This window comes from Saccopteryx bilineata, chromosome 1 (assembly GCF_036850765.1).
Source record: "Saccopteryx bilineata isolate mSacBil1 chromosome 1, mSacBil1_pri_phased_curated, whole genome shotgun sequence".
NCBI classification, from domain to species: Eukaryota; Metazoa; Chordata; class Mammalia; order Chiroptera; family Emballonuridae; genus Saccopteryx; species Saccopteryx bilineata.
The window spans coordinates 152,252,332-152,277,092 of record NC_089490.1 but is presented as its reverse complement, the minus strand read 5'-3'; the positions used below and the strand labels follow the sequence as shown (position 1 = coordinate 152,277,092).

Below are 24,761 nucleotides of genomic sequence, written 5' to 3'. Positions count from 1 at the left end.
AGTGGAGGCAGCATCCCGGCTTCTGTCTCTACCTCAGGAACATGGGGACAGCAGTAGCTCCTGCCCAGTTATCTATATAAAGATGTGACACGAGGTGTCTGGCATAGGGAAAGTGCCTGAGACATGCTCTTCTTCGCATTTCTAAATCACATACGTCCCTCATGTACACAGCTCTGACTGTGTACCAGGCGTAAACCAAATGGCTTTTTCCATACCTGATCTGGTTTAACCATTACAACAGACCTTGGAGGCAAGGATTGTTGTGATCTTTCATTTTACAGTTAAGGAAACTGAGGCACTGAGAGGTGAGAGGACTTGCTCAAAGCCACACAGCCAGGAAATAGAGAGTGGAATTAAAACTCAGGATCATCAGATTGCAAAGCCTGTTTCCTGTAGCCCAGTACTGGGCAACAATGACAACAACAATATCAACAATAACAATAATAATTTATTCAGCTCTAGGGTCTGAGCCCTCCTTGGAAGTAAAACTTCCCTCCAGCCACACCAAAGTATGCGTACATTTCCACAGACCATCTGTGCGCATGTCATTACTGCCCCTTCCCATGCGCCCAGTCACTCCAAGCTTCCAGGTTGACCCTCTGTACCAGATGTCTGCAGTAAGGGTGCTGTGCAGGAGGTAGCCTCCACTTCCTCAGGAATTGTGGGTTTGAAGGGAGGGCAGACCCAGGCATGAGGTCTCTGCTTTTCTTCAAGCTTCTTGCATGGAGTTGGGCCAGCTGGGTTCAGGTTTCTTATTCATAAGGTGACCTGTCTCTACTAGTCACCCTTGCCCTAAGACTAGACAGACCCAGGTGCAATGTTTGCCATTTATTCCAAAACCAGTGGTCAGGGGCTCAGTGTTGTGGATAAAGTCTGGTCCTTACACCAGGACATGTTCATCTGGGCTTAGAGAACCTCAGGCTGTGTGTCCGCACGCATGTGTGCATGCGTGAGTGTGTGTGTGGTTGTCATCGTGATGTTGTATAAATGTGATGAGTCTGACTGTGGTGTGGCATGTGGAAGTCTGATGTGATCATCACGTGTGTGACTATATGGCTCATGTGGGTGCCTAAAGTTGTGATGATGACTTGTGTCATATGTGGTCATCATGAAGTGTAGTGACCAAGTGTTTGCGATGCTGTCTATGACTTGTATGTGGTTGTATAAGAATCTAATGCTTTGTGTGCTTGAGTCTGTGGTTGTGAAAAAGTGAGATTGTGGAGCTGTGTGAATCCTTGTGATGCTGTAGGTTCTCTCTCTCTCTCTCTCTCTCTCTCTCTCTCTCTCTCTCTCCTCTCTCCCTCCCTTCCTTCTTCAAATATTTTCTGAGTGCCCAGTGTGTGCCAGGCCCTGGCCTGGGTGCTGAAGCACAGCTGTGGTGTCCTAGTGGGATGTGCCTGTCAGCAGTGCTGGGATACAGCCAGTATTGATAATATAATATATCGGTAGCCAGAAACCAGCCATGGTGGGAGCATTTATACCACAGAAATGGGCAAATGCTGGGAAGCCTCTCCTGTCCTGGGAGAGCTGGTTGTTAAACACTTACTAGTACATCCCTGTGCCTGTGTCTCTGAGTATAAAACTTTGCATGACCAGGCCGAGGTATGGCCACAAGCCTGTGGGTGGAACTTGAATGTGACTGTGACCATGGGTGGGGCTGGGCACTCCACATGGATGAGTCTGGATGATAAATTCTAACCCCCTCCACCCACACTTGTGAGAGTGGGGAGAGTGATGTTTCCTGTTCTCAGCCAAGTCCCTGGATACCCCAAGTCCTACTTTTCTGGGAATCAGAAGCATAAATACCCACTCTACCCCTCCTTCCTGAATACCAGGAAGATAGCTTTACCCCATCTGGAGGCTCACAGACCCCAAGTCTCTGGGTCTCTGTTTCCAGTGTTGTCTGTGACAGAGTCTGCAGTTTGTCTGGGTCCTCTCCGGAGGTGCCTGCTGAGTCACTACCTTCTAAGGGTGGCTGGATTCTTGGATCCTGGTGGTGTCTTCTGACTCCCCAATTGCTGAGTTTTGGGGTCCCCATGACACCCTCCAAGGTCTCTGTTTGTTGGGTTTTCTGCCTCCTGTGGCACCTCTGTGGTCAGCCCCCCATCTAATCCACCCTTGCTCCTTCCCTCACACCATGAAAGCCCCGAAGTAGGACCGGGTGCCGTCGCGAAGCCGGACCAGGCGCTCCTCTGGCACGCGGACGACCACCTCCTCCCCAGCATCCAGGTGCACCACGCCACCCAGGAAGCTGCTATCCCACCAGATGCGGGTGCTGGCCCCTCGCGCACATGGTGACCGCCGGCTGACCAGCAGCTCCAGCTCCTCAGGGTAACGAGGTGTGCGCTTGTAGAGGCCATGGGTAACGGGCAGGCCAGTGGTCAGCCCGTGTGGGCAGCCCACGCCCCCCAGCTGCACCTTGGAGTAGATGTAATAGTAGCCAGCTCGGGCAATCACCAGGGCGCCATCGCGGTAGCGCAGGTTCCTCAGAAAGGCCAGGCCCAGCTTGGTCTCCCACAGCAGTGGGCCTCTGCTGCCTGTCAAGCTGGAGTTGGCCCCTGGGGAGGGAGACAAAGGAGACTGGTTAGCACATGCCTTACACTTGCTGTGTGATTGTAGGCTAGCCACTACTCGTCTCTGAGCCTCCCCCTCTGTGCTGGGCTGTTTGAGAACTTTGTATGTATAAATTCACTTTATCCTCTCTTGCAGGATGGGAAACTGAGGCACAGAGCAATTAAGTGACTTGACAAAAACACCAAAACTTGTAAGTGGCAGAATTGAAGAATGGAGGCAGAACCCAGCCTGGTCTAGCAACCTTATAACCTCTGTTGCCTCAGTTTCCCTCACAATAAAAGAGATATGGGTAGCACCTGTTTAGGAGTCAATGAATAAATATGTATAAAGCATCTTATGGTATATGACCTATTTACAGGTCATATACCATATGAGCCCTATTTACAGGTTTAGTCGATGAATAAAATTAGAACTACATGGACCTAGGCAGTGCCTGTGCTGTGGGTGACTCTGAGGATAAATACTGATTGAATGAATGAATGAATACTTCGATGTGTGTGTGTCTGTGTGGTCTCCCCAGCACCCTGATCCCCACCCTGTACCAGGACCTGGGGTCCCTCTCACCTGTGAGATGTGCTGCCGGGTTGGCTTGGTGGGACTTCCGCTCTGGAGAGAGAGTCAGAGGTCAGAGGTGAAGGCAGTGTGTGGGGTAAAGTCCAGCCTATCAAAGGTCATCAAGCCCACCTCTTGGTGACAATACCACCCTTTCCGGAGTGACCAAAACTTCTGCTTTTCAGGCTTGGGGGAGGGGCACCTGTAGGGCTTTGGGTCTGTTGTGCAAATCCCATTGGGCAATGGGGGCGGGGGCAGTGTGGGAACCATTCCATGCTCCTCTCTGGACCAGGACCCTGACTCACCTTGCATCAGCTGCTCCCAGGATCCTGCATCCTTCTCCTGAAAATGCAGAGGAGCCCAGAGTGAGGATCTGTGGGCCCATGCCCTGGCGTCACTCAGACTCACATGCAGACCATGGGTACAACAGCATCCTCAGGTGCACAGCCAGGAACACATGCACACCTACCCCCCGCCCCCCATGCTAACCCCCTAACCATGTGGTGCCTTCTATAAATGGACACACAAAGAGTGCCTGCTTAGGAATCAATGAGTTCACATGTGTAAAGCGTATCACAGTGCCCGGCATGCAGTGAGCACTCTGTAAGGGTTTACTCAATAAATAATATTCAGGATACATAGACATGTAGACATAAACACCAACGCGTGGATAAGGACACGTGGCCCTGGACACTTAGGTGATGCTGACAAGACACATGCGGACACAGACATGTGGATGCGTGGTTTATGGATCCAGGTGGGTCTGTGACACACAGAGACCCAGTATCAAAGGCATCAGCTAATAGATATGGACAGGCAAGTTCGTGGACACATGGGTGTGTGTACACAGGATAGCAGTTCAGTCCATGTGGGCACATGGGCACGTACGTATGGCCACCAGATCCAGACACAAAGAAAAATGACCTGGAGACACAGGACACAAAGTCTTGTCCAAATGGGCATGACATGGGACACACAGACCCATAGACGTGGCCATCAGACAAACAGTCACATCAGTGACCAACTGGAAACTGATGGAGAAAGATTCTCAGGGACTCGGACAAAGCGGATTAGCCGCAATACCAATAATAGTGATCAAGAATGGTTAATAAAAATGCACAATGTCAGGTCCATTCCAGGGGCTACAGTCAACAGAACTGTTTTATAAACATTAAACTTGGTAAGAGACTAGGTCTTAATTGCTCCCAAACTAGAAGAAATAATAATTATGTGATACCATAGAGATGTTAGCTAATGCTACAATAGCAATATCATATTGTAATATAAATGTATCAAATCAATATGTTGTACACCTTAATTTTCCACAATGTTGTATGTCAGTTATACCTTAATTTTTTAAAAAGGAATTTTGGTTCCCATTGTTCAAACATTTGTCATGTGCCAGCCACTGCGGGCACAACACATGCAATACTGTATTTTATTCCCTTTGAGGTGGACGCTCTTATTTTCACCCTTATTTGACAGATGAAAAAACTGAGGTTCAGAGAGGTGAAGGAACTTGCCCCAGGCTGCTCTGAATCTGTCCCCAGCCCACACATCCATGCACAGAGAAACACAGCACGGGAGATGCCCCTGCCTCAAGCCCCCAGGCCCCACTCACCGGCAGTGAGGTGACTATTTGCCCCAGGCGCCAGTGCAGTTGCAGCAGAAACCAGCCCTGAGCAGCCAGCCCGGCCACAAGCAGCAGCAGCAAGAGGCCCAGGCTCAGCTGGGCAGCACTGCAGGGCTGTTTCCGGCGGCTGTGCCCCAGCCTCGTGAATGGGATGTCCGTCTGTCCGTCCACCACGAAGACTGAGGGTCGCACCACGGTATCCTCCATGTTTGCGTGGATGAGGCCCCAGACTCCCGGGCTAGGCTGACACGACTGGGTCCTGTGGGCTGGGAGGAAAACCACAATTGCCCAACGCTCCTGGGCTTCGCACACTGCAGACAGGCACCCGTGGATCTTAGCGCTGCCTTTAGAGCTGGGGTTCAGCCCCTCCCCTTTCCCCTCGCCCTCTTCTTCCTGTCCCCCGTTCAGCCATCTCACTCTCACTCCTACAGCCTCTCATACTTTCCAAAGGCAGCTGAAGACGTGACTCAGGTGGGGATTGGGGGGCGGAGGCCCAGCTTTCCCTTCTGTCTGCTTCATTCACTCCGTTGCCAAATATTGAGCATCTCCTGTGTGCCAGGCACTGTTCAAGGTGTGGGGACACAGCAGAGGCGTATTACAGTCTGTTGAGGCCCCAGGTGCAGAATAAAATATTGAGCCCCTTAAAAAAAAAGAGATAGAAAATAAAAATACATATTAACCACATTTTTAAATAAGTAAAAAATATTATGTACTATTAATGTTAAAATTGCACATATGAAACCAAACTTGGTGTCATTAGAAAAAGGTGTAAAGTTGGGGTTTTGCGGGTCCCTTCAGAAGTCAGGGCCCAGGGTGCCTGCACCTACCATTAAATCCGCCTCTGGAACACAGCCATGAACAAGAGAGGCAAAAGTCCCTGACCTTACAGAATTTCTATTCTAGTTGGATGAGAACAACAATGAGCTCAATAAATAAGAAAATAATATATAGTGTTTTAGACTGTGAGAGAGTAATGAAAAATGCAAGAGATTTGTATGTGTGTATGTGTAGGTTCATGTGTGTGCATGCATGTGTTGTGTGCATGGAAGTATGTGCAGGTGCAATCATGCACATTTACATACATTAACACATGTGAGTGTGTGCATGCGTGGGTGTGTGCAAATGCAAGCATGCATGTATGTGCATGTTCACACATATGGTTGTGCACAGGTGTGTGCATATATATGCATGAAGGTATGGTGTGTCATGTGTGTGCATGCAGGCACATGTAGGTACAGCATGTATGTGCCTGCATATATTCATGTGTGTGTGCATGTGTGCATTTTAAGTTTTAATTGGAACTCAAAGTTGTGTGGTGGAACCACTGTCTATCCAGTTAAATATGTCCAGAGCCTGGGAGTCATTCTGGACCCTCCCTTCGTCTTGTCCCCGCCATCCCACACTTCAGCAAGCCCTGACAATTCAACCTCCAAATCAGGTCTCAAAGTCAGCCACCTGTTTCGTTCCCTACTGCTACCACCTTAGCTAAGTGCCAAGGACTGAATGTGTCCCTCAAAATTCGTATGTTGAAGCTTTGATCTCCAGTGTGATGGTATTTGGAAGTGGAACTTTTGGGAGATAATTAGGTCACAAGGATGGAGCCCTAGTGATGAAATTAGTGCCCTTATAAGATGTCACATGAAAGAGATACTCTATCCATACGAGCACCATCTGCAAACAAGGAGGAGAGTTCTCTCCAGAAGCTAACCGAGCTGGTACCCTGATCTTGGCTCCCAGAACTGAGAGATAAATGTCTGCTGTTTAAGCCATTCAGTCTTTCTTGTTATAGTAGCCCAAATGGACTAACATATTAAAGCACCCATTACTGCTTGGACTGTTGCAGTGGCTGGACATCCTGCTTTACCTTTTGCCACCCTAAAATTCATTCTATGGCCCTGGCTGGTTGGCTCAGTGGTAGCGTGTTGGCCTGGCATGTGGATGTCCTGTTTCATTCCCAGTCAGGGCACACAGGAGAAGCAAACATCTGCTCTCCACCCTTCCCCTATCCCTTTCTCTCTCTCTAATTCTCTCTCTTCCTCTCTTTTTTCCTCCTGCAGCCACGGCCCAATTGGTTTGATCACATCAGCCCCAGGTGCTGAGAATGGCTCCATGGAGCCTCCATCTCGGGCACTAAAAATCTCAGTTGTGAGCATGGCCCCAGAGAGGGGTTGCTGGGCCAATCCCAGTTGGGGTGCATGTGGGAATCTGTCTATCTCCCCTTCTCTCACTGGGAAAAGAAGAAAAAAAATCATTCTATATCCTCTAGTTAGTGTGACCTTACTTATTTTACTTATATTTGATTTTATTGAGGTGAAAGTCATATATCATAAAACTAAACATCTCAAAATGAGCTGCGTGGTGGCATTTAATACATTTACAATGTTGGGCAACTCTAGTTTCAAAACATTTTCAATGCCCCTGAAGGAAACCCCACTGCCATTAAGGAGTCACTTCCCATTCCCCAATCTTCCCAGCCCCTGGCAAACAATAATCTGTGTTCTTGCTCTATCGAATTACCTGTTCTGGATATTTTATAAAAATAGAAACATGCAACGTATGGTCTTTTGTGATTGGCTTCTTTCACTAAGTATAATGTTTCAAGGTTCATCCATATCATAGTGGGTGTCAGGGCCTCACTCCTTTATTATGGCTGAGTAATATTCCAGTGTGAGGACGGATCACAGTTTGTGTATCCAATTTATCTGTTGATGTGCCTTTAGGTTGGCTACCATGGATCATGCTGCTGTAAACCTGCATGCACGTATGTCTGTCTAGGTTTCAGTTCTTGTGGGTACATAACTAGGAATGCAATGGCTGGCATTAGCTTTTTAAATACTTAAGGCAACTCTTACCTGACCCGTGTTTAACATCTTCCAGTGACCTTCCATTGAGCTTATTAGCAAATTGTGGCCTGTGGGCCAAATCTGGCTGGCCTAATGTTTCAGTATGGCTGCAGCATGGCTGTCAGGGGTGAAACTTTAGTGAGCTGCACAGGCACAGCTGGGAGGTCCTCCTCTGCCTCCGACCCCTACTCTGCCTCCCTGACCGGCAGCCAAAACCTCACCGCTGTCTAAGCTCTGAGCTGGTCAGCCATGCTGGCCACCACCTACATGTTGAAATGTCCTCTGTTGGTGACTGTCAGGCACTAAGTGGATGAATCTCATTCTGGGGGTGGGTGACTCAACATGTGGCCTTGCCTCTGGCAGCTAATGCAGAGGAGACAGCTGGGCCTTGGGAGAGACAGGCTGGCTGTGATCTGGAGCAGAGAGAGGAATTGGCCATCACCACCTCCCCCCCGCCCCTGCTCTGACTGCCCATCTCAGGCTGATCATGCTTCACATAGAGAACGTCTCCAGCAGTGTGGTGCAGAACACGCCCATCACCCCGTGGCCGATCCCAAGCAACCAGGGTGTGAAGCAGTGGCCATACCTTCATATTTTCGATTTTATCTCTCAACCCTCAAAGCCTAAACTATTTACTACCTTGCTCTTTAGAGAAAGAGTGTGTTGTCCCCTGAGCTTAGAGTGGACACTAAGTGGTTATGGCTGTCCTGAAGCCCTTGTACCCTTGCTCATGTTGCAACAGGTATCTCAGGGCCTCCGCATTGGCAGTCTTTCCCAGAGCCCCCTGTCATTTACATCTTGACTCAGGAACCCTCTCTAAACAGACTTCCCTGACCACCTATATAAGCCAGGGTTTTCCAGAGAAACAGAACCCATAATATATTTACATCTCTATATCTCTATCCATACCTATAGTTAATTTATATCTATATCATCTACTTATATGTGAAGAGACAGATTTGTTTTGAGAAATTGGCTCCTGTGACTATGACTTGGCTAGTCCAAAATCCACAGGACAAGCCAGCAGGCTGGAGAGTCAGTTGAGTTGAAATTACAGCCTTTAGTCTGAAGCCTAGAAACTCAGGCAGAATTTCTACACTGCTATCTTTTTCTTTTTTCTTTTTTTTGTATTTTTCTGAAGCTGGAAACGGGGAGAGACAGTCAGACAGACTCCCGCATGCGCCCGACCGGGATCCATCTGGCATGCCCACCAGGGGCGAGGCTCTGCCCACCAGGGGGCGATGCTCTGCCCCTCCAGGGCGTCACTCTGCCGCGACCAGAGCCACTCTAGCGCCTGGGGCAGAGGCCAAGGAGCCATCCCCAGCGCCCAGGCCATCTTTGCTCCAATGGAGCCTTGGCTGCGGGAGGGCAAGAGAGACAGAGAGGAAGGAGGGGGGGTGGAGAAGCAAATGGGCGCTTCTCCTATGTGCCCTGGCTGGGAATCGAACCCGGGTCCCCCGCACGCCAGGCCGACGCTCTACCGCTGAGCCAACCGGCCAGGGCCTCTACACTGCTATCTTGAATTACTTTTTTCTACAAGAAATCTGTTTCTTTTCTCTTCGTCTCTTCCATTGGTTGGTTGAGGTACACCCACATTATTATGGGTCCACCCCTATTTAAAAGCAGATAAACTGCTTTTAAAGTCAACCTACTGTAGGTGTGAATCCCATTTTTTAAAAGGACATTCATAGTTACATTGAGACGGGTGGTTTCACAGCCTTGCTAAGTTCACACAGGAAGTGAGCCCTCCCTCCATCTAAATGCCCTGTGTTGGTGGCCCGGCACAGGCAGGCCTCTTCATGCGGCCTGTTCCCCTTTCCTCTGACTGAAGTAAACTCCATGCTGTCTGAGAAGATCCTGTTTGTGCTGTTCACAGCCTAGAACTGAAGGTGCTCAAACAAAGCAAAATCCCATGCATTAAAGAACTCATGAGGAAATAGACCCTGGGACAGGGGAAAGGAGAAATAAATAAATGAGAAGATGGACATAAAGGGGGGAGGCAGGCAGATGGCAGCTGGGACACCTAGTGAGTGATGAGGGTCTCTGAGTCTCCTCTCCACAGAAGTCTCTGGCAATTGAGGGCTGGAGGGAGCAAGAGTGGGCTGTGAATATGTTCCCTTATAGTCCTGCAAGTGGGAGATGAAGGTGGCTAGGACCTGGGGGTATTAGTAAAAGGGGAGCTGTGTTTGGCTGACTTCCAGGCTGAAGGTTTTTTTCCATGACAGTCTGAGCTTAAATCCCGCCCTCCACAGTCTTCGAGGGTCTAGAGGTTAGAGACAGACTCTGGAGCCCCAGTTCTATTTCGCAACCTGTGGTTCCACTCAACCTGGCGGTTGCCATCTCCACCCCGCCACCCCACACAGTTCTGGTGACGCTGTGACCGCCATGGCCTCTGCACTCTCTCCTCAGATGCTGACTCATGCCTTCTCCTCACTCACTCAGGGCTCCCTCGGAAATATTACCCTGCCTGCCACTTACCGCCCCCTGCTGGGCACCACCACTTCATTGGGTTTTACAGAAGCATTAAGGAGTCTGCTCAGGCCCATCTATCTAGAAGGTGGTGACTGGGAGGATGGGGTGAGCCTAGAGGACAAAAGGGAATGCAGGTGAGATAGCAAATGGAGACAGTGGGCTGTGGATGAGGAATAAGCAGGATGACGACGACAACAGGTGAGGATTCAGGTGAGAAGGGAGAGGAGGACTGCGGGGTTATGAGGCTGATGGGGACAAGGGTAAAGATGCAGCAGAAGGTGCAGGAGAGAAGGCAGGTAACTGTGCAGCTGAGAACGTAGGTTAAGATGCTGGTGAGAAGACAGGAAGTGATCCAGAAAAGGATGTAGCTAACGATGCAGGTGAGAACCCAGGTGAGGATACAAAGAAAATACACCTGTAGAAGAAGGTGCAGATAGAAAATCTAGGTAAGAATGCTGTTAACCCAAAGATAAACATATATTTCCAGAAAAGAAATGTTGATGGGAGCCAGGTGATGAGGCAAAATAAAAAGGTCGGTGGACACAGGTGAGGATGTAGCCAAGGATGCTGGAAAGGAGACAGGAAGAGAGCCAGAGAAGACAGTAGGTAAGATGCAGGTGAGGGCCCAGATGAGGACACAGAGAAAATACAGATGAAGATGCAGGTAGAAAGACAAGGTGAAATTATAAGTAAAGATACAGGTAAGTTTACAGATAAAGACGCAGGTGGGGGACCAGGTGAGGACGCAAAAAAAAAAAAAAGATGCAGGTGGATATAGTTGAGGATGCAGGTAAGAGAAGAGGTTAAGATTCAAATGAGAAGGTGGTAAGAATTTAGGTGAAGTTGCCTTAAGGAGGCAAGTAAGCAAGTAGGTGAGAACTCAGGTGAAGGGGCTGGGGGCTGCAGGGGAGTGTGTAGGGCACAAAGGCACAGGCAAGAATGCAAATGAGCTTCCTGGGAAGTTTCAGGTAAGGACAGAGCTGAGGTGCAGAAGCCACAGCTAGGGATCATAGCTGCCTCTTTCCCTCTCGCAAAGACTTCCAGACTTTGGGAGATCATGTAGACTACAAAGATAGTTTTATTGGATGACTGTGATGGGGGGGTCAGTTGGGACAGCCAAAGACGACCATGTTCTCTGTGAAGCTGGCCAGGTCCCTGCACAGTTTCTGGTTCTCCTCGTCTTGGCATTCATCAGCATCAGGCCACAGCTCCACCCAGGTGTCCTTCCCAATGATGTAGCTGATGCTGGGGGAGAAACAGATGGCAGGTCAGGAGGGGGCCCGGGAAGACAGGGTGGAAAGAGCATTTGCATGCGCAGGGCCGGCACTCACTTGGGTTTCTCTCCCCACAGGTCCAACGAGAGGCCCCACATGAGGTAGTGTTTCCCTTCCTGCAACTTCAGGGCTTCTCTGCACTTGATGTGACTGATGAACTTGCGCTCCTGTCCAGCCAGCACCTCGTCGGTGCCTGGAGGGGAGAGAAGGAAGCTGAGCGAAGGTGGAGGGGGGGAGGTGAGGCAGACAGACAGAAGGCAGCACAGGACTGACCTGATTTGATGGTCTGCTCGATGACCATTGTGTACTCATCAAAATCATCCGAGAGCGTCTTCTTAAGCAGCCTGGTCTTGTACACTGTGGGAGTGGGAGCAGGGCCAGCAGGGGTCATGGGCAGGGTTGACGGCGGGGCACCCTACCTACAAGCGCTTCTGGCATGTGGCTTCCCCAAACAGATGCATGCAGGATTACAGTCCATTGTGCTACAGTCCCTGCCTCCCCAGGGGCACATGCAACCACATAGGGTCATACAACCATTGTCTCACATAGTCACCACAGCCATCTGCAAATACAGCTACCTACAACTCATCACAAGGACAGCTACTCCTGTCCTCTGTCACTTGCAACCACCATCTCTCACACAGCCACATGTGATCCAGTCACTCACAATTACCATCTCACACAGAGTCACCGACAGCCATGCACACAGTTACAGCCGCCCACAGCTCATCATATACACAAAGACTGCTACTCCTGTTCACTGTCACCATTGCACACAATCATGGCTACCCACAACCACAACCTCACAGACACATATAACCACATCTACTTGCAACCACCTTTTTTCACATTGTTGCACATACCCAGCCCAATTGTAATCATGGTTCCCCACACAATCATGGCCCCTCACAACACACACACACACACACACACACACACACACACACACCACCCACAACCACAGCCTGAAACACAGCCACAGGCAACACACCAGCCAGTGACACACACCAGCTGTCACAGGCTTACAAACACAACCACAGACACACACATTGTCACTCACCCACAGTCACACATGCACATGCCTCTCTGACCCCTCCTCACCATAGTCCACTCCAGGCTCGCAGGCCTTGTCCAGCCGGTCATCGGGGGTGACCTTATCCTCACCCTGGTGCATGAAGCAGCTCTCTGTTGGTGGTGGGGAGGGAACATGATCTAAGTCCCACTTTTCACCCCAGGCCCCTCACCCATGTGTGTGGCCAGCCCCAGGCCCATGACTCTTGGTGTACACTGGGTATGGGCTTTGGGGCCCCTTGCATCCCCATGAAGTGAGGGATATGGTGGGCATGGCCCGCCTGTCCTTGTCCCTATGCACCCACCCTCGGCACAGCGGCACAGTTCATTGTGGCAGAGTTTGCTCAGCATTCCCTGTTCCTTCTCCGGGTGGTAGAACTGGGTGCAAGTCTCATCTGCAGGCAGAGGGGGTAGGAGGTGTCAGAGAGCTAGGGCCTCTACCCAAGAACAAGCCTGTGGGGCTCATATTCCCAACTCCAGTCCCTCAGACCTGAAGATGCTAGGTCCTGAACCCTGGGAGCCCTTAGACCCCCAACTCACCGAGTCCTGGGACTCCCAGACCCCCAAGTCCCAGAGCCCTGGGACCCCCAGACCTCCACTCGTAGAGACCCTCAGACTCCAGGCCCTAGGTTGGTTGCTCACCTAGGTTGTAATAAGAATACACCTTGACTGCCCCAGGCTGGATAAGCCCCACATTAAAGAACTGGTGAACTCTGAAGGTTATGCAGTCCTCCTGGGTATGTGAGATCTGGGGGAAGGAGGAGGTGAATCAGTGGGGTGGGTGACGTGGGAAGAGTCTAGCACAGGGTACCAGGGGTTGGAGCAGTGGTGGAGAAATGGAATCAAGGAGGGCTCTAGGTGAAGAGGATGTGGGCAGGGAGTGGCAAAGATTAATGAGCAGTTCAGTAAATCTATTTTCTCTTTCTCCAAAGTCTCATAGCTAGATTACCCTTTACTCAGCTTACCTTTTCATTTAGTGTGGACATGAAATTGAATTCTGGCCAACGGATTCTTTCTGTGCCCATAACAACACCCCGCAGTTACCAATACTGCGTTGTATATTTGAAAGTTGCTAATGTAGCAAATCTTAAAAGTTCTCACCAAACACACATGCGCATGCACAAACACACACATTATAACTATGTGAGGTGATGCATATGCTAACTAACCTTATTGTGGTAATCATTTCCATATATAAATATATATATATATACTCATCATTACATTGTATACCTTAAACTTACACAATGTAATATGCCAATTATATCTCAATAAACCTGGAAAAAAATAAATAAGGATAAAAAGGAAAGAAGGCAGACAGATGTGTGTGTATATGTGATAGACATGTATATGTGATAAACATGTGTATATGTGAAAGACGTAAATTTGGAGGAAAATGCTAACAATGAATTGGTATAAAGGGTATTTGGAACTTTTTATACTGCTCTATAATTTCTCTGTAAGGTTGAAATTACATAAAAAATTAAAATATAAAAAAATTTTAAAACCATCTCATGCACAATCTTTTCTTCTAGAAAGAATGGATCAAGCAGAGGACTCCAAGACAAAGATTAATAGAGAAGGAAAAGGCCAGCCACGTGCAAGTCAAGATCCCAGTGGAAGCCTTACCTTGTCCAAGTAGATGATGAGTGTGTTTTTGTTGGAGAAAGCCTTGTCCATCTCGTACTTAGAGATGTACCTGTCAGTGCCACTGCTCAGCTGAAGAAGGTAAAGGCTTGTGAAAACCCCTCCTGGATCTTCTTCCCTCCCTCAGCCTCCTCCCGACCCCAGGATCTTTTCCATTGATCCCAGCCCCTGAGCCCAGGACTTCCATACCTGCTTGAGATCATCATAGTCAGGAGCAAAGCCAGTCATCATAGATATATCCAGGATGGACATAGCAGCATCCTCCTTTCCCAGGTACCTGGATGGGGCAAGGAGAGCGGGGGTGAGTCCTAGGTGGGTCAGCCCTAGGGGTCAGTACCTGGAGAAGGGGGTCTGATCAGAAACAGAAGAATCTGGTTCTCACACAGCCATGCAGAAGGAGGTTAGATCTTAGGAAACATTCCCCCAAGAGGAATAAAGAAAAGTGTGTAATGGCCAAGGTGACTAACTTGCTCAGCTCCTGGGTTCAACTATATGGGTTTAAATCCCAGCTCTATGTGACATTTGATGAGTCACTTGACTTCTCTATGCCTCAGTTCTTCTAGAAAACGAAGACAAGAATACAAGCAGGTGTCACTTTCCATGATTCCGTTATCATGGTCTAGTTCAGGGGCCCCCAAACTTTTTATACAGGGGGCCAGTTCACTGTCCCTCAGACCATTGGAGGGCCGGACTATAAAAAAACTATGAACAAATCCCTATGCACACTACACATATCTTATTTTAAAGTAAAAAACAAAATGGGAACGAATACAATATTTAAAATAGAGAACAAGTAAATTTAAATCAACAAACTGACCAGTATTTCAATGGGAACTATGCTCCTCTCACTGACCACCAATGAAAGAGGTGCCCCTTCTGGGTGTGTGGCGGGGGCTCGATAAATGGCCTCAGGGGGCCGCATGCGGCCCGCGGGCCATAGTTTGGGGACCCCTGGTCTAGTTCAATAAAACCACTCCCTCAGCAACATGGTTCTAATTCCAATACCATGGTATATTATTTATTTATTTTTTTTACAGAGACAGAGAGTGAGTCAGAGAGAGGGATAGACAGAAACAGACAGACAGGAACAGAGAGAGAGATGAGAAGCATCAATCATTAGATTTTCATTGCGTGTTGCAACACCTTAGTTGTTCATTGATTGCTTTCTCATATGTGCCTTGACCGTGGGCCTTCAGCAGACCAAGTAACCCCTTGCTGGAGCCAGCAACCTTGGGTTCAAGCTGGTGGGCTTTTGCTCAAACCAGATGAGCCCGCACTCAAGCTGACGATCTCAGGGTCTCGAACCTGGGTCCTCTGCATCCCAGTCCGATGCTCTATCCACTGCGCCACTGCCTGGTCAGGCATACCATGGTATATTAATCATGAGTAATTGCCTAAAGGACAAATCTAGTTGCTAGCTCTTTAGTCCACCAATCACCATGCCAATAAATGTACATCACAATCAATGGCCAATCACGTCACTTCTTTCAAAGTCTGTTAGTGATGGGTCACTGAACACCCGTCATTTAGGTCAGACATGTCATTGTGTTATTTTCTTCTCTCCCAGTAAAAATCCCATGTGAGATTTCACCAAAAGGAATCATCGAAAGGGAATTGACCAACAAAGAGGAAAGTGCCGCAAAGAAATGAAGAGTGGTAACTAACTCTGGGAGTGTAATTTCAACAGTACATACATGAAGTCAGAGAAGAAATAGCAGATTGTGGGAATGTGGACTCGCTGCCACTGGCGAGAACATCATGCAGCTAGGGGAACTTAGTGAGCGCAAGGGCATCAACATCAATGAAGAAAGTGATGTGAGGATGACGTCAGAGTAATGGCGCTGTAGGGATCGATACCGATAAATCTCCCCAAAAACTCAACAAGATCTTCAACCAGAAACAGAAAAATCTATCCTTGGAGCCTCCAGATGTTCCACAATACACCCGAAGGTATGGCCGAGTGAAAAATTGGCTAAATATATAATCAAACCACGAAGGAAATAAGGAGTAAGAAATACTCCGCCTTCCTCACTAACCTAAATAGGGTTGCTTTCACTGGGAGCTGAGAGTATAGAAACTAAAGAGGGCAAAGGGGGTGAATAGATCCAGGCTGCGGCACAAATGGCTGAACCAAGCTGTGGCACAGAGATCCAAGCCAAGGAAAAACTGTGCCTGTGGCAACCCAGCCAATACAAGCTAGCACTCGCGCCAAACCCACACAAAGAAAGACAAGTGGGGCAGCCATTCGCCCCTATCTCCTGGTTGGCACACGCAGATAGTGGGTGAGAGATTCCTCCTAGAGCCCCAGGAATGGGCACCTGTGTTACCCCACAGAGAGGCAGAGTCAGAGGCCTTTGTGTGGGCCGAAAGCAGAATCTCGGGACCACCCCAGCGCCCTGAAAAAGCCGCGCATGGGGAGGGAGCGAGATCTAATTCCAACGCTGGAACTTCTCCGTGCAGGCGTGGGTCTCACTCGGAGTGAGAGACAGCCGGCCTGATATCCTGGTTAGTGCACATGGAGAGTGAGCAAGAGATTCCTCCTAGAGCCCCAGGAGTGGGCACCACAGAGAGGCAGAGTCAGAGGCCTTTGTGTGGGCTGAAAGCAGAATCTCAGGACCGCCCCAGCACCCTGAAAAAGCCGCGCATGGGGAGGGAGCAAGAGCTAATTCCAATGCTGGAACTTTTCCGTGTGGGCGGGGGTCTCATTCAGAGTAAGAGACGGCCTGCTCCATATCCCGGTCTGCACACAGATAGTGAGCAAGAGATTCCTCCAAGTGCCCCGGGAGTGGGAGCCTGCCCGTGTTACCGGACAGAGTGGCAGAGTCAGAGGTCTTTGTGTGGGTGGAAGCCCCACCTGATTATGCTAGCATCTCTGACTGATTGAGCCTTACCCAGAGCCCTGTGCTGAGTGGAAATAGAGTGGAGATTTGCCAGCTCTTTGAACCTCTTACTATCCAGGCAGAGGCAACAGCAACCCCATAGCTGGATTATCAGGCTACTAATTCAGGAAGGAAAGACTAGGAGAGAGGCTCCGGAAACATGGACTCTCTCACTGTCGGAGCCTATAAATGCTAATGAGCCTTGGCTAATAGAATAGGCCAGATAGAAGGTAGGACTAGTGACACAGAATACAAGCAACTTGAGGCACAACAGAGAGAAGAAAGAGACTCAAAAATTAAGACTGCCAACGAGACTGAAGACCAATATATGACATTGCCATAGAGACTTATCAACTGCAAACCTCTACCTGAGCATGCCACAGGGGCAGAACCCGGGGTACAGAGTAACCGACAAGGAAGAGGGAGAGAAAAGAAAAAGCAAGAAGATAACCTCTCAAAATCAAGAATAATCCACAGACTTTATAACCTATCCCATTTTATTATATTTGTTCATTTGTTTCTCTTATCTTCATGTCTTGATTATTTTTTCCCTCTTCCAATTAGGTCGTTTAATTCTCTGCCGGTCTTACTCTCTCCTCTCCTTGAACTACACTACCCATAAGTGTTACATCTCCCATTATCTTTTCTTTCCTCTTCCTTTCTCTCTATGAGGGTTGCACTCCAAAACCCTTAAATCTCTCTCCCTCCTTCCTTTTTTTCTTTTTTCTTCTTTTAGTGGTTCCCTCTTTTTTTCTCTCTCTTTCTTTTCTCCCTCTACATTAGTTTCTTCCTTTCTCCTTTACGTCTTCTCTCATTCAATCCTCAATAACGAACAAATTATCTTATCTGGGACTCAAACTTATGTTTGTGGCATTTTGGGGGGTTTTTACTTCACTTTTTTAACTCACTAGCAGTGCTCCCAACCCTGGCTCTCCATTTTATCTAGTTCTTGTTCCACTAAATACAATAGTAATTTTTTAATTTTTTCTCCCATTTTCCTGTTTCCCTCTTATTCCTCTCATCATATCTCTTAGTCAACCAACACCTAAAAGCAAATCATTTTATTCTTGACCCAAATTTTTTCCTTACTTGCATTTTGTGGATCCATACCCCCTTCTTTTGCCCCTTTATTACTTCTCCCCAACTCAGGCCCTCCATTATAGGCATTGTTTGTTCTATTTAGCACAATATAATTCACAGTTCACCACAAGATTTTCTCAAGAAAGAGGGGAGAGGAGAGGAGAGGGGAAAAGGGGGGGGAATAATTTTTTTTAATTTTTAATGTTTAAAAAAAATTCTTTTCTATTTTTAATTTTTATTTTTTTAACTTTTTATTCTTTATTAAATCTCATTAATACTATCAACAAAACCACCCTCATATGCCATTAAGGAAGAGAAAATCAAATATCATGGATACAAAAGAAAGAGAGGTAACACAGATAGATGAGGAAAATTCTATGGAGAAAAAATTTAATATATTGGAAACCTTAGAGCTAAATGACAGGAATTTAAAATAGAAATCCTAAAAATACTCAGAGATATACAAAAAAAACACAGAAAGGCAATTTAGAGAACTCAGAAAACTCAATGAACACAAAGAATAATTACCAAGGAAATTGAAACTACAAAAAACAAATCAAACAGACATGAAAAACTCAATTCACAAGCTGAAAAATGAGGTATCAAGCTTAGCTAATAGAATAGGCCAGATAGAAGGTAGGATTAGTGACACAGAATACAAGCAACTTGAGGCACAACAGAGAGAAGAAAGAGACTCAAAAATTAAAAAAAAATGAGAAAGCCCTACAGGAATTGTCTGACTCCATCAAAAAGAATAACATAAGAATAATAGGTATATCAGAGGGAGAAGAGAGAGAAAATGGAATGGAGAACATATTCAAACAAATAATAGATGAGAACTTCCCAAGCCTGTGGAAAGAATTAAAGCCTCAAATTCAAGAAGCAAACAGAATTCCGGGTTTTCTTAACCCCAACAAACCTACTCCAAGGCACATCATAATGAAATTGGCACAAACCAAGGACAAAGAAAAAATTCTCAAGGCAGCCAGGGAAAAGAAGAATACAACATATAAAGGAAGGCCCATTAGATTATCATCAGATTTCTCAACAGAAATTCTACAAGCTAGAAGAGAGTGTACCCCAATATTTAAAGTCCTGAAAGAGAGAAACTTTCAGCCACGAATACTATACCCATCAAAGCTATCCTTCAAATATGAAGGAGAAATAAAAACATTCACAGATACAGAAAAGATGAGGGAATTTATCATTAGAAAACCCCCACTGCAGGAATTACTAAAGGTGGTTCTCCAATCAGATACAAAGAACAACAAAAAAACAAAGCCACAAGTAAAAGCTCCAAGAAGAACACAATAAAACCAAATTTAAACTGTGACAAGAACAAAAATAAAGGGGGGGGGGAGAGGATGGAGATTAACAGTAGCAAAGGACGATGGAGTGCAAAAGTATTCACAAGATAGTGCACTACAATGAACAGGGTAGGAACCCTTTACATTACTTAATGGTAACCACCCTTGAAAAAACCACCACAGAAGCACATGATTTAAAAAAGATAGCAACAGAGGAAAGATGTATGAAATACAACCAAATAAAAACAAAAGAGAAGGATAAAACAAGACACAAAACTAACAGAAAGCAATCTATAAAATGGCAATAGGGAACTCACAAGTGTCAATAATTACACTAAATGTAAACGGATTAAACTCACCAATAAAAAGGCACAGAGTAGCAGAATGGATTAAAAAAGAAAATCCAACTGTATGCTGCCTACAAGAAACTCATCTAAGCAACAAGAATAAAAACAAATTCAAAGTGAAAGGCTGGAGAACAATACTCCAAGCAAATAACATCCAAAAAAAAGCAGGCATAGCAATACTCATATCTGATAATGCTGACTACAAGACAGCAAAAGTACTCAGAAACAAAAATGGCCATTTCATAATGGTTAAGGGGACACTGAATCAAGAAGACATAACAATTCTTAATATATATGCACCAAACCAAGGAGCACCAAAATATATAAGACAGCTACTTATTGATCTTAAAACAAAAACTGACAAAAATACAGTCATACTTGGAGACCTCAATATACCGCTGATGGCGCTAGATCGGTCATCCAAACAGAGGATCAATAAAGATATATTGGCCTTAAATAAAACACTAGAGCACCTGGATATGATAGATATCTACAGGACATTTCATCCCAAAGTGACAGAGTATACATTTTTCTCCAGTGTACATGGATCATTCTCAAGAATTGACCATATGTTGGGCCACAAAAACAACATCAGCAAATTCAGAAACACTGAAGTTGTACCAAGCATATTTTCTGATCATAAAGCCTTGAAACTAGAATTCAACTGCAAAAAAGAGGAAAAAAATCCCACAGAAATGTGGAAAATAAACAACATACTCTTAAAAAATGAATGGGTCAAAGACGAAATAAGCGCAGAGATCAAAAGATATATACAGACAAATGAAAATGACAATACGACATATCAGAATCTATGGGATGCAGCAAAAGCAGTGATAAGAGGGAAGTTCATATCACTTCAGGCCTTTATGAATAAACAAGAGAGAGCCCAAGTGAACCACTTAACTTCACACCTTAAGGAACTGGAAAAAGAAGAACAAAGACAACCCAAAACCAGACGAAGAAAGGAGACAATAAAAATCAGAGCAGAAATAAATGAAATAGAGAACAGAAAAAGTATAGAAAAAATTAATAGAACAAGGAGCTGGTTCTTTGAAAAGTTCAACAAAATTGACAAACCCCTGGCAAGACTTACCAAGAAAAAAAGAGAAAGAACTCATATAAACAAAATCCAAAATGAAAGAGGAGAAATCACCACGGACATCATAGATATACAAAGAATTATTGTAGAATACTATGAAAAAATTTATGCCACTACATTCAACAACCTAGAAGAAATGGATAAATTCCTAGAACAATACAACCTTCCTAGACTGAGTCAAGAAGAAGCAGAAAGCCTAAACAGACTAATTAGTAGGGAAGAAATAGAAAAAACTATTAAAAACCTCTCCAAAAATAAAAGCCCAGGCCCAGATGGCTATACCATCGAATTTTATCAAACATTCAAAAAAGACTTGGTTCCTATTCTACTGAAAGTCTTCCAAAAAATTGAAGAAGCAATACTTCCAAACACATTTTATGAGGCCAACATAACCCTCATACCGAAACCGGGCAAGGACAGCACAAAAAAAGAAAACTACAGACCAATATCTCTAATGCATACAGATGCTAAAATACTAAACAAAATACTAGCAAATCAAATACAACAACATATTAAAAAAATAATACATCATGATCAAGTGGGATTCATCCCAGAATCTCAAGGATGGTTCAACAAACGTAAAACGGTTAACGTAATACACCATATCAACAAAACAAAGAACAAAAACCACATGATCTTACCAATAGATGCAGAAAAGGCATTCGATAAAATACAACACAATTTTATGTTTAAGACTCTCAACAAAATGGGTATGGAAGGAAAATATCTCAACATGATAAAGGCCATATATGATAAACCATCAGCTGACATCATATTAAATGGCACAAAGCTGAAGGCTTTCCTCTTTAAATCAGGAACAAGACAGGGTTGTCCACTTTCTCCACTCTTATTTAATGTGGTACTAGAGGTTCTAGCCAGAGCAATCAGACAAGACAAAGAAATAAAAGGTATCCATATTGGAAAAGAAGAAGTAAAGGTATCACTTTTTGCAGGTGATATGATCCTATACATCAAAAACCCCAAAGAATCCCCCAAAAGACTACTAGAAACAATAAGCCAATACAGTAAGGTCGCAGGATACAAAATTAACATACAAAAGTCCATAGCCTTTCTATATGCCAACAATGAAACATTTGCGAATAAACTCAGAAAAATAATCCCCTTCACAATTGCAACAACAACAACAAAAATACCTAGGAATAAACATAACAAAGAATGTAAAGGACTTATATAATGGAAACTACAAACCATTGTTAAGGGAAATCAAAAAAGATATAATGAGATGGAAGAATATTCCTTGTTCTTGGTTAGGAAGAATAAATATAATCAAGATGGCCATATTACCCAAAGCAATATACAAATTTAATGCAATTCCCATCAAAATTACAATGACATTTTTTAAAGAAATGGAACAAAAAATCATCAGATTTATATGGAACTATAAAAAAACCTGAATAGCCAAAGCAATCCTAAAGAAAAAGAATGAAGCTGGGGCATTACAATACCTGACTTCAAACTATATTATAGGGCCACGACAATCAAAACAGCATGGTATTGGCAGAAAAATAGACACTCAGACCAATGGAACAGAATAGAAAGCCCAGAAATAAAACCACATATATATGGTCAAATAATTTTTGATAAAGGGGCCAACAACACACAATGGAGAAAAGATAGCCTCTTCAACAAATGGTGCTGGGAATACTGGAAAGCCACATGCAAAAGAATGAAACCGGACTACAGTTTGTCCCCTTGTACTAAAATTAATTCAAAATGGATCAAAGATCTAAATATAAAACATGAACAATAAAGTACATAGAAGACATAGGTTCTAAACTCATGGACCTTGGTTTTAAAGAGCATTTTATGAATTTGACTCCAAAGGCAAGAGAAGTGAAGGCAAAAATTAATGAATGGGACTACATCAGACTAAGAAGTTTTTGCTCAGCAAGAGAAACTGACAACAAAATAAAGAGACAGCCAACTAAATGGGAAATGATATTTTCAAACAACAGCTCAGATAAGAGCATAATATCCAAAATATACAAAGAACTCATAAAACTCAACAACAAACAAACAAACAATCCAATAAAAAAATGGGAAGAGGACATGAACAGACACTTCTCCCAAGAAGAAATACAAATGACCAACAGATATATGAAAAGATGCTCATCTTTCATTTGCATTAGAGAAATGCAAATCAAAACTGCAATGAGATACCACCTCACACCTCTTAGATTAGCTATTATTAACAAGACAGGTAATAGCAAATGTTGGAGAGGCTGTGGAGAAAAAGGAACCCTCATTCACTGTTGGTGGGAATGTAAAGTAGTACAACCGTTATGGAAGAAAGTATGGTGGTTCCTCAAAAAACTGAAAATAGAACTACCTTATGACCCAGCAATCCCTCTACTGGGTATATACCCCCAAAACTCAGAAACATTGATACGTAAAGACACATGCAGCCCCATGTTCATTGCAGCATTGTTCACAGTGGCCAGGATATGGAAACAACCAAAAAGCCCATCAATAGATGACTGGATAAAGAAGATGTGGCACATATACACTATGGAATACTACTCAGCCATAAGAAATGATGACATCGGATCATTTACAGCAAAATGGTGGGATCTTGATAACATTATATGAAGTGAAATAAGTAAATCAGAAAAAACCAGGAACTGCATTATTCCATACGTAGGTGGGATATAAAAGCGAGACTAAGAGACATTGATAAAAGTGTGGTGGTTATGGGGGGTGGGGGGAGAGGGAGAGGGAAAGGGGAAGGGGGTGGGGCACAAAGAAAACTAGATAGAAGGTGACAGAGGACAATCTGACTTTGAGTGAGGGGTAAGCAACATGATTGATTGATAAGATAACCGGAACATGTTTTCTTTGAACATATGTACCCTGATTTATTGATCTCACCCTAGTAAAATTAATAATAATAAAAAAAGTGATGTGACAAAAAAAAAGATGTCCCAGAGGAAGTGACACTAGCAAAACAAAAACAAAAAGCCCTCTCAGATACATCTTGACATTATAAGCTCAAAAGATTAAATGTTGAAAGTTGACTCAAACTGAGAAGTCAGCATGACGCTTCACAACATCATATAAAAGATGCTTGTTCCACATCATAAATTATACAGAGAAGAAAGGAGGCATCATTCAAACTACCAGGCTCTGGAAAGTGATTTACAAAACAAGCAAAAACCAACTTTTATCTCAATGTTCTAATGTTTTAAATTAGTGCACTAAACAAATACTCGTCTTACTTTTCATTACTCTATACTTTGATAACTGGCAGTATGAGTTTTTGATGTTGTGATAAAAAATAACATAAACTTCCTAGAACAATTGTAATCTCCCTCATTGATTATTAACATCATTTTGCACGGTCTCAGCTTATGTGGCCATGGCTAAACTCACAATATCATGCAAAGCGAGGACTGCTGTGCTATCTACCTCCTAGGGGGTACTGAGCATAGTACTTCAAGATGAACCCCAGTGACCCATCTCTTACCTGGCACAGATGTTAAGAAACATGGTGTTCTTGGCATCCTGAGGCTTCTTGACTAGAAACATAGAAGACAGAAGGAAGGGGTTTGGGTCCTGATTCCGGAGTGGGGCAGACACTAGAATGGCAGTGGGGGAAGGGTGACAGGTAAGATCTTTATTCTACCTGTTGCAGGGGCTTGCCGTATGTTAACTCTGAGGTCGAACTTCCTGCAGGTGATTTTGCCGCTGACCTTGGCGTGGTACATTGTCACCACCTGGAGAGATGGGAGGAGAAATGAGGTATCATCCTACTTGGCTTGAGAAGGAGAGGGTCCCCTGGGGCAGAGGGGCTGAGGGAAGGTGGTGAGCCAAGCAGGTGTGGGTTCCGTTCCTTACCGACAAAGTGCCTTGTCCTTTCCCTTTGGCTGTTAATGTGAAATTCTCATTTTGCTTGGTCTAGAGGGAGTAGAGAGCGAGAAGGTGTTGTGAACCAAGCCTGCCCTCGGCTGCAGTGCATCTTCCCT

The 24,761-nt window shown here is 45.2% G+C and overlaps 2 protein-coding genes across 2 annotated transcripts in view; both read right to left on the bottom strand.

The window, feature by feature from the left end:
• Window positions 1-498: 498 nt before the first annotated feature.
• Window positions 499-5,053, bottom strand: TNFSF14 (TNF superfamily member 14). Its single transcript, XM_066253363.1, has 4 exons — window positions 4,748-5,053; window positions 3,432-3,468; window positions 3,139-3,180; window positions 499-2,558 (listed from the first exon to the last, which is right to left on the bottom strand). Exons 1-4 carry the CDS (start codon window positions 4,964-4,966, stop codon window positions 2,131-2,133), a joined length of 726 nt encoding a protein of 241 aa, XP_066109460.1. The 5' UTR covers window positions 4,967-5,053; the 3' UTR covers window positions 499-2,130.
• A 6,081-nt stretch (window positions 5,054-11,134) lies between these two features.
• C3 (complement C3) overlaps window positions 11,135-24,761 on the bottom strand; it is a 41,482-nt gene continuing 27,855 nt past the window's right edge. The window contains exons 31-41 of the mRNA XM_066274316.1: window positions 24,634-24,693; window positions 24,422-24,512; window positions 24,263-24,314; window positions 14,256-14,343; window positions 14,049-14,138; window positions 13,062-13,167; window positions 12,725-12,814; window positions 12,450-12,533; window positions 11,622-11,705; window positions 11,406-11,541; window positions 11,135-11,319 (exon numbers count right to left, since the gene is read on the bottom strand). Of these exons, the coding sequence (XP_066130413.1) occupies window positions 11,178-11,319; window positions 11,406-11,541; window positions 11,622-11,705; window positions 12,450-12,533; window positions 12,725-12,814; window positions 13,062-13,167; window positions 14,049-14,138; window positions 14,256-14,343; window positions 24,263-24,314; window positions 24,422-24,512; window positions 24,634-24,693 (1,023 nt within the window). The 3' untranslated portion in view covers window positions 11,135-11,177. The remainder of the gene's footprint in view (window positions 11,320-11,405; window positions 11,542-11,621; window positions 11,706-12,449; window positions 12,534-12,724; window positions 12,815-13,061; window positions 13,168-14,048; window positions 14,139-14,255; window positions 14,344-24,262; window positions 24,315-24,421; window positions 24,513-24,633; window positions 24,694-24,761) is intronic.

Coding starts and splice junctions, on each gene's coding strand:
- TNFSF14 (XM_066253363.1), bottom strand. CDS start 4,966: ATGGAGGATACCGTGGTGCGACCCTCAGTCTTCGTGGTGGACGGACAG. Junction 3,181..3,431: donor CTGGGAGCAGCTGATGCAAG/GTGAGTCAGGGT, acceptor CTCTCTCTCCAG/AGCGGAAGTCCCACCAAGCC. Junction 2,559..3,138: donor CCCGGCAGCACATCTCACAG/GTGAGAGGGACC, acceptor CTCCCTCCCCAG/GGGCCAACTCCAGCTTGACA.